The sequence below is a fragment of the Montipora foliosa genome, chromosome 2 (genome assembly GCF_036669935.1).
Source record: "Montipora foliosa isolate CH-2021 chromosome 2, ASM3666993v2, whole genome shotgun sequence".
NCBI classification, from domain to species: Eukaryota; Metazoa; Cnidaria; class Anthozoa; order Scleractinia; family Acroporidae; genus Montipora; species Montipora foliosa.
Genome location: NC_090870.1, coordinates 14730637 through 14740636, shown reverse-complemented (window position 1 = coordinate 14740636; position 10000 = coordinate 14730637). Strand labels below are relative to the sequence as shown.

General features: G+C 40.1%; 1 protein-coding gene across 2 annotated transcripts in view; it reads left to right on the top strand.

The window, feature by feature from the left end:
* The window catches only part of LOC137989763 (uncharacterized), an 11547-nt gene that overhangs the window by 1450 nt on the left and 97 nt on the right, over positions 1 to 10000 (top strand). Inside the window, exons 1-3 of one of the 2 annotated variants that reach the window (XM_068835426.1) lie at positions 4692 to 5316; positions 7691 to 7979; positions 8253 to 10000. The exon at positions 8253 to 10000 is cut by the window's right edge and continues 97 nt beyond it. In XM_068835426.1, coding sequence (XP_068691527.1) covers positions 5135 to 5316; positions 7691 to 7979; positions 8253 to 8708 — 927 coding nt within the window. In that variant the 5' untranslated portion in view covers positions 4692 to 5134 and the 3' untranslated portion in view covers positions 8709 to 10000. Of the gene's footprint in view, positions 1 to 4691; positions 5317 to 7690; positions 7980 to 8252 lie in introns of those variants that run through there. The other variant, XR_011121022.1, reaches the window with a different exon arrangement.

Sequence of the window (10000 nt, the reverse complement as noted above, 5' to 3'; positions counted from 1 at the left end):
GATTTAGACCATTACGTCATCAGATATTACGTCATCAGCTGTCACGATTGCAAGTGATGGTGCAATCAGTCGAATACAATCAGTCGAATACATGTTTGTACTTGTTGTCGCTGTTGTCAGTTGGTGCAGATAGTGGTGTTTGGTGGTACGCATTTTAATTAATTTAATTACTATAGCTAGACCCACACCTTGTGCGGCCTAAACTGGAGTGTACTTCTGGTCCTTGGACTTATTATCACAAAGCTAAGACAATCTTTACTCCCCCAGCCTTTAAAAAAATTCATTAAAAATCAAAAATCGTTTCTCACAAAAAAAATCGTTTCTCACAAATCTAATATAATCTTTACTCCCCCAGCCTTTAAAAAATTCATTACAAGTCATTAACCCTTATTATCACAAAGCTAAAATAATTTTTACTCCTCCAGCCTTAAAAAAATTCATTAAAAATCATTAACCCTTATTATCACAAAGCTAATATAATTTTTACTCCCCCAGCCGGGTAAGGCAACTGAAACATATAAAAACAACAAAAATGAAGTCAAGAAGCTGAGGCTCTGTCGAAATCCTACAGTTACATATTTATGATCTACTGTTTGTTATAATAACCCCCTACATTTTGAAATAACCTATTGCTTTCAACAGAACGTCAAAGAAAATAATCCTAGTTAACAAACTTTTCGCCAGAGCCTCGCGAAAAATGATTAGGAGTAAAATTCGTCTTTTGGATAGAAAGGAAGGAGCTGCTTTTCCTCCTTCAATTCATTCAAGCGAGTTTTGAATTCTTTCAAAGCAGCCCTGCAACGACATTCAATAATCTTGGCGGATACTTTCCCTGTCTTCTCGCGCTCAGTCCCCACAATTCTTTCATATCTCCTGGGGTCCACGATCTTGAGCTCACACAGGCCAATGTAATCTCTTAACGTGTTCCGTGCGATGCCAAAGCGTCGCATAGCTTCTGTCAAGGAACAGCGATGTTTCTGTAAAATTCGGAGGACGCCTTTATATCTTTTATGAAAACCTTCCAGATTAGATCCTGATATCGGTAATTCTGAAAGAAAATGGAGTAGTTTAAGTTCAGTCATCGGTGAATGTAACCTTTTTTGTTTCTGAAATAATTTGCAAATGTTTGAAATGTTATATGGTAATTCTCTGACCCCACAATGGGTTTTGACTACGACATTTTATAAGGAAAATATCAATTCCCAGGGATAAGGTCATGTTTGGTCAACATGTCTTAGGGGTAAAATCAGGGATTGCTATCTCGCTTACGGTTTCCAGGAGAAAAATCTCACGTTTCTAGCTCTCAGGCTATCTTTTTAGGTTGCTTGCGAATAAATATCAATAAAGAAACCACTGTCATTCTGTATCGGTTGTCTAAAGCGATAAGAAAGGAAATCAAGATACCTACAGCTAAAAACTGGTATCTTTAAGGGTAAATTTAAAATGAACGACGAGCAACCCCGTCATTTGCATTAGAGAGTCCTCCCCCTGGGCATGCAAATTCGAGATTCGCATGGAGTTTTGCGCGCGAAATTGTCAATAGGATGCCGGTTCCAAACTAGGATTATGACCCATTTTGCTGTCCTTCGCCAGTTCCCATAAAACACTCTTTCTAGCATATCTCGCGTTGTTTTTAAGATTTTGTAATTTTTGTCTAACTAAAGAGCCCCAATTTTTTTTTGGGAAAATTATGACCATATTTTGTTGACAGTAACCTTAATAGCAAGTCAAATACCCGAGGGAAAGTGTCATTGGATTCGACTTGTATATAAATCAGCTATGTTCCAGTTATTGTTCAGTCATGCACACGAACTAACCTTTAGTCTTTTTCTGAGCAAGCTCAGCTCCCTCTTCATCGTCTTCATCGTCTTCATCGTCTTCATCGTCTTCATCGTCTTCATCGTCTTCATCGTCTTCATCGTCTTTTGTTTCCTTTCCCCAATTACCGTCCTCCATAGGATCGACCTCCCCCATGTCAGTATCAGACTTTTGGCCATCGTCAGTGTCCACTTCAGTTGCAGCTGATTTTTGTTTACTCTTGCCCTTGCTAACCGACTCTACAAAAAAATATTGCATTTTCAGTTGCCTGTACGATATTATGATCGAATGAAATTATGAAATTATCGATTAAAAATACCTGATACGCTTAACGTTGCCATGTTTTCAACGCATGTTTTTGTATTCGAAAAAGTATATCGAACTTTGGGTCGGATCCATATAAGCGATAAGCGCTTAGTGAGAATTTCACTTTTTTGGGGGCGCGTCACTCAATCAGCGAAATAAAGCCGGCATTATTACAAAATTTGAGTCACAAAACCATTTCATAGTGAATACGCTTCGGCAGAAGCAGTTCAAAGACCACAGAAACATTTTAACGCGAAAGCGCTTGGTCAGAACAGTGTTCGAACTTTCGCGCGCGTGGTACACAAATAATTAGTCCAAAGAAAATCCGCCATTATAACAAACAGCGAATCACTCGAAAGGAAAAATGAAGCCGCCCTTATAATCCACAGCGAAGCGCTTAGCGCTTAGTCAGAATTTCACTTTTTTGTGACGCGTCATTCAATCAGCAAAATAAAGCCGCCATTAGGCACAAAACAATTTCATAGTGAAACCGTTTGGGCAGAATCAGTTTTTTTTTCAGTTGACCACGGAAGCATTTTAACGCGAAAGCGCTTGGTCAAACTTTCGCGCGCGTTGCACAGAAAGACAAAGTTGCAAAAAGTCGGAAAATTTACCAACCCACCCCCTGCTCGTCTATCTTTGTCATCCCCACTGGGCTACCATTTGGAGCAATTTGTCATTATCGATAATATGCCGACTGAATCCGATTTGACTCGAGTATTTTCGTAAGATTGAAAAGAAATTTTCAAATTTCAGCTGTATACACGTGCGTACGTGCGTATGTGGTATCTACACGCCCCTTGAGAATCTCTGTTCTACTCCGCGTCTTCGCATCGTTCACAACGAAGTTGCAGCCTGTGTACATCTCTACTGAATACTCTGTCTTTCTAGTGCGGATACTTTGCGCTCCATTTTGGCGTGCAACCATTCTGCGGTGAAAAGAAAATGCAACATTTGAAGTTTTGAGGAGGAGGGGCATAAGGATTTGCAGTAATCCGGTTTTTGGATTATTTTTAATGCGGTTTTGCAAACAATTTCTTTTAACTTGCGCTTTTGCAGTTTAACAAGACTATGCGGTTTTCGGTTTTCGTGCATAACTGTTTTCAGTAACGCATTCATGCGCGGTTTTGCATTTAGACTTTTCCATGCGGTTTTGCGGTTTTTTGGACAGCCCTTATGACTCCCCCGTTGAGCGATGTTGCAAGGTACGTCCACCCCAGAAACATCGCGCGCAACTTTTTCAAAGTAGAAAGATGGATGTAATAAAATGAAAAGAAATATTTTCCTGTTAAACAACGCCGAATTTCAAAACTTTTGATTTCTTAACAATGTTCACACCTTTTCCCCGCATCCGATTCCTGCTGACGTTCTCCCTTCCCTTTCTAGCGCCTGTCAGCAGGCGAAAATATAGTCGAAGCATCGAAATATAATGATAGTCTGACACCAAACCGCGCCAAATCATGACAAACATGATCCCAGTGCATAATTCAGAGATACTCTCGGACAAATGGGACCAGTAGCGTGGACAATAAACCGTGCAAAAAATGCTACATACCTTCAAGTTCTTTGATGCGTCTTTGCATGGCGGCGATCGTTTCCTGGTATTCCTCCTCCTTCTTTCTGTTGAGTTCTTCCGAGTTTTTCAATTGCTTCATAGCAGCCTGCAGGTCATTCTTGGCTTCTTTGAATTTCTTTTCGGGCACTGTCTTTTCTGGCCTCTTTTGTCCAGTTTTATTGCTTGTCCCACACCTGTAAATACAATAAAATACGAATGTAAGAAATAGGGCCTATTCATAATAGAGTTTATTAGTGGCGATCTATAATTTAGCTCCAATTATAGACTAGTTCCTCTGTTCATAATTCCACACACTGATAAATTTCGATGGAGTCCGGTCGTTTCGATACAAAGTCGTTTCGATACTGACAAGTCAAAGTCGATTCGATACGCATGTTAAGTCGACTCGATACAAACTCGCGTTACTTGAAGTCGTACTACAAATGACCAAACAAGCTTTCATTTCGATTGATGGCCATAGCCATCGATATTTTTTTCCAATCATCCATATATTTTACTGCATATACTATTTGCAAACAAAATCTACAATTAGGAATAGTTTGCTTACCATTCATCGTTACTTCCTTTACGTTTCTCACGGGCTGCTTGTGGCGGTGCTGGTTTCGATGTTGAAGTTTCGGTACTTCTGTCCGCCTTTTCGGGGGTCTCCAACGCCAAAACGCTGTTCACTATACTAGAATCATGGCACTCACAATAATTCACCGACACGCCGCAAAACTCGCATCGGTAAGGGCAGTTCATCAGAGTGTGGCCATCCGATAAACCACATATCATACATGTTTTTGTTCGTGAAGCCATAACGCGTTAATGTTCTCGAATACACCTAATGCAGCTGCATCGAATCTTTTTCCGCTGAGAGTTATATATATTTATCCCGTGTCGCTCTTGGGGTCGATATCATGGAGTGTGGGAAAGTGGCTTGTCTCCAAGAAAAATTCTTCTGTATGAATTCTCTCATTATAAAAAAGTGTAAAAGTGACACGGTTTAATTAGTTGCGCACTCTTCAAAGGACTTATCTCCCGCGCTAATTACTTTTTTGCCGCAAACTTGGGTGTTGGATTATGCGAACAAAGAACAGATGCAAAACTTATATACATTTTGCGTTTCCAGGTCGTAGTCAATTTTTCGTGTTATCAGTTTTTCCTCTGGGCCTGCAATACTGGACTTTTTTCATTGTACCTGATTGATTATGAAAATATTCAAAATACGTTTTGGTCATTGGCCTCGATCATGGTACACTAACAATGGGGATTTTTGCGACACGGTTCCCCTCGTCAGCGATCGCTGTTTGTGGTTTTAACTTTGATTAGAACCAAAGTCCTGCACACGCACGTGACGGGCTGTCATGCCGTTGCCGTTAGGAGTTTTGTTCTCAGCACATTCATTCAAAGTGATTCGAATTACATTGTATATCAAAAGCCAAGCTTCCTAAAATGCCCAACTTTTTTAGGGAAGTTCTTTGTCCCCTTATTTTTGCAACAAGCAGTAGAGGAAAACTCCGCCTTATAAATTGGTTGCAAAGGAACAGACTACTGAAAAGAAATGTCAACTGCGGGAATTGTAGGAATGCAATGCGCCTCATTCGCCACCCGCGCAATGGGGACGGATACATTTGGTAAGTAATTTCAATTCCAATTTACATACCGTAAACTGCCGCTTACAAGTCCAGGGCTTATACCTGTTCGCAAGGGGTTTTGGATGGGCTAGTTTATAAATGGATGGGTTATATCCCGATGGACGTATAAGCGGACTAAAAAAAATGTTTCCAAATGAGCAATAAGGCTGTTGATCGAAATATGTTTTTAGTCTACTTCTTTTAAATGAAGCCTTAAAATGCTCAATACTGCTAAAAATTATAATCTTTCCTTTTGTTTTGTAGTGGCCATTTTGAATTTTAAATGCGCCACGCGCTGGTCTGGGAGCGAATTAATTATGCGCGGTCAGATGGTGCTATGTCTGGAACCGAGAAATATTCGGAAACGCTCGGTCGGTCGTAACCTTTATATTTTTGACAAGGGGTGCAACTTCAAGCTTTCATGGTCGTGTGTCTCTGCCAGTTGGGGTACACGGAAGTAGAATCGCATTGTATAACCGGAAGTAAAAGCGAAAGAGCCGGAAGTCGAGGTAAAATCACCGAGGAAGTCCCTAAAGAAACTTAACTCCGAAAAGGCACTTTTAAAAAAAAAGGGAAAGTCGTATTTTTATTATTTTGGTAACAACTTTTCAAGCAACTTCGAAGACAGCTTTCATTAAAAAAAAATTCATCGATGATTCTCATATCTGATTCACAACTTTACTCTAGCTTGATATAAAAGAAAGTGTTCAAGTTCAAAATATAAAATAAGCAAATTCTCCAAGTGCTGTGATCGTCGTTCATGTTCCGTTAAAAATGAACAGGAAGAATTCGTCTTCCCCACGTTCACCGTTTTGCATATTGGGTATGACCATGAATCGTTCTGCTGAATAGCTATTGTTCTGTTCATTAAGGCCTTTGTTGAGCGAGAGCTAAACAACAGCAACGAAAACATCGGGAAACAAAAGGCCTAATTATAGCAGAGCAACATCTATGCAGTTGCACGTGCGTTCTTCATTTTTGTACATTTCCCCGCATTCACATGGTTATTTTGTTTCCGTAACAAAATCAAGTAAACTTCCGGAATTGAACAGACCTAATTCCGGAATAATAAAGAGCCAATCAGAACAAACAATCTTATTCACTTCCGCTTTACACATGTCAATCAAGCATTTGAAATTCTTACTTCCGTGTACCCCAACTGGCCGAAGCATGCGACCAAATCAAAGATTTTGAAACGACGCATCAATATTGCACAGCTAGAAACATTCAGACAAAATAGAGTTGTTCCGCATAAGATGCAAATTTCCACTTTGTTACTGTAGGCATACAAATTAGACCGGCACTTTGTGACTGGCATTCTAGATCACGCCTTATTGTGTTTAAAGACAAAGAACTGCATTGTCTTCAAACACAATTAAGACGTGATCGAGAACGCCGGTCACAAGGTGCCGGTTTAATTTGCATGCCTAAAGTCACAAAGTGGAAATTTGCATCTTGTGCGGAACAACTCTAATAAGTTACAGGATAATTAGTTCAACCTTTGGTCCTTCTGCCTTCAAATTTTTGTTCAATTTGTAGAGATATTTGTCTTCGTATTCATGAGAAATTCGAAGGGACTAAAAAGAGTTTCACCCCTTGTCAAAAATATAAAGGTTACGACCGACCGAGCGTTTCCGAAGATTTCTCGGTTCCAGACATCGCACCATCTGACCGCGCATAATTAATTCGCTCCCAGACCAGCGCGTCGCGCATTTAAAATTCAAAATGGCCAATACAAAACAAAAGGAAAGATTATAATTTTTATTTTTTCCTAAAAAACGATGTGAGGGCTCCCTGTGATATAAATACTCAAACAACGTGATAGAAAATTTTTTTTTGTGAAACTTTAAACGTTCACAAAACGCTTTCGTGTTCTGCAGGGTGTGGTTGAAGTCACTGGAAGCAGAAAACTTGAAAAAGGCCTTGTAATTCTAGGATATTTCATGAATATTGCTATCGAGGAAATTAGAAACAAACCCGTACGACTTTGAAGAACATTCACGTATACGTCTCATATATCGTACCGGCAAGTACTGAACCTCTTTTTTCGGAGAGGGGGGGGGGGGGGGGCGCTTATTTGAAGGGGGCGGTTATTTAAAATTTTAAGCCTTTGGAGGGCCGCAGTAATTCGAATCGAGGCGCTTATTGGAAGCTGGGCTCTAATTAGAGCATTAGCGGTAACCGGATGGGCTTATAAGCGGCAGTTTACGGTATTTTCCCTGCCGACCTGAGCTAAAATTCGATAGCTTTCAACTATTTCAGACCATTTGGGCTTCAAACTCACAACGAACACCCTATTTCAGAACAAAATGGTTAAAAACTATACCCTTGGAACCGAACATACCTATATAGCTTAAACTTTACTTTTCAACAGGAGATGTCACCGTTGTCGACGCTCTTCGTCTGTGAGAGTACATTCGTATTTCTATGGAAGCAAAATTTCAATCGCAAGGCAGTTGCAATTTCTCTGGAAATGGGCGCACAAGTGTTCGCTACGAATGATGGAAATTGAAGGAACGGCCTCACAGAAAGTTTTAGTCAAGTTCGCACGGAAGTGTCGGCAAGTTGCATGGGAAGCATTGCTGCGCCACCCGATTCCACAGTTAGGCGGACCAGGTGTCATTGTGCAGATCGACGAATCAAAGTTTAATCACAAGTCCAAGGTAAGAAAATAGGAAGTATGGCCTTCCAGTGGTTCGAATCACTGTGCTTAAGCCTTAGCCGCCTAACAACTAGTCTACTGCTTACAAAATAAAAATCTCACTCACAGTACTTCTACGCTACTGAACAGTACTGTTCTCGGTCTGAAGCCGGACTGAGCGCGTCGTATCACCTCCGTCACCTCACATCTTTAATGTACCGTATTTCCAATGATTCTTTTCATAATATTTCATAATATTTTAATTCATGGAGCTGTAATTGTTATTCCTTTGCAGTTTCACAGGGGGCGTCGGCCTCAAAGAGAAAGATGGGTACTGGGGTTGTTTGATACACAGTATGCTCCAGCCCGACCATACCTACAGCTCGTAAGGCGACGCAATGCGGCGACTCTTTTGCGTATTATTCAACGGAAGGTTCAGCCTGGCTCCATAGTGCACACGGACCAGTGGGCGGCATATCGGCAACTCCAGAGAAGACTCGGCTTACAACACGGGGCGGTGAATCATTCTCTACATTTTGTCGATCCAGTAACCGGAGTCCATACACAGAATGCTGAAAGCAACTGGTGTACGGCAAAGGAAAAATTTAAGAAAATGAAGGGAAACACAAACCCTGACTTTCTCATTGAATACCTTCAGGAATTCACGTGGCGAAGGTGGTATGGTGAGCCTCACCCAAATGGATGCTTTCGAAGGCTGCTCGATGACATTGCTGAACAGTATCCCCTTTAAGGGAATCAGTCAATACCATTGTACAACACACAGCAAACAAAGATCGTCTCTTTCTGCTACCATCATCCCACACCCTCAAAGTAGGCTTGGTTCCATACCCCCACCCCGTTGAAAACATTTTTGTTGGTTATTTTACTTGTCAGAATAAATTTTTATTGGTTCAATTGAAACGGTCTCAGAATGTTTGCTATTGAAGAGATACAATTCAGCCAGTTCCTAACCCTAAATCTCTGGTCTCAGACTAAACAATAAAAAAACACAGAAGCTCTTTGGATAGGCTTCCAGCATTGGAAACGACCAAATAAGGTGAAAACTTTAGGGTTATGGTTAGTCAGTAATAAGGCTCAAACGTTTATTAAAGCAGCCCATGAATTTAGTCACAGACAAAATCAGACTTATAATTGATAATAATGATAAATTTCTTTCAAACTTACTGTGTTTAAAATATGAAACGGCAAACATTTTTGGCTAATTGCTTATGTTTTTGTTTTACGCAACCTGAAATTCCATCACGAATGATACGTCGCTCAGAGTCGCTCTTTGCGTCAGTTTGCGTGGTGAAATAGTTACTACACTATTAGTTATAGTGTTACGCACTTTATATATATATTTTTTATGTATTTTTTACAGACACTATTAACAAAAAATATAATGTGTGTTAAAGTAAAGTGAGACTAAAATAGAGCTGCCAAGGTGCGATAATACTTCGGGTGTGTTACTTATGCAGTCGCTATTCCTTTTTGAATTTCAAGGTTTTCTTTGATAGATAGTAGCTTTGAAACTCTAAAAAATCGCCGCGAAGGCTTGTAATTTAGTGCCACGGCAGCCGCAAATTCTCCCTACGCAAATACGCAAGGGCGTACCTGACAGAGTAGAAAAATAATATAAAAATGATATCACAAATAAAAAAGAAGAAAATAAAAGCTAAGCACAATTCGCCTCAGCTCGTTTAATTCCATCTTTCAGTGAAGGTTTTCATGTGTTTCTAAGTGAATTTAAAATTAACCTCTCTAGATGGCTTCAGAGGACTCATAGCCGGCCAATGGTTGAAAATGCTATTTCGCAGGCCTCGATGGAAACCTAGATTCTTACTCTGAATTTTAATTAGCCGCCAATATATTTCTAATCCTTTATCAACCAACGTGTGTTGCAGAGCAAAGTTCCACAAATATTTCAAGCCTTAAAACGGCACTTTGCTGATGTTGTTTTCAGTTTAATGTTTGGCAGTAAAACTTTACGTACTTCTCAGCTATTAGCTAATTTTGCAGATCTCATGTTAAAAAACGCTTCAT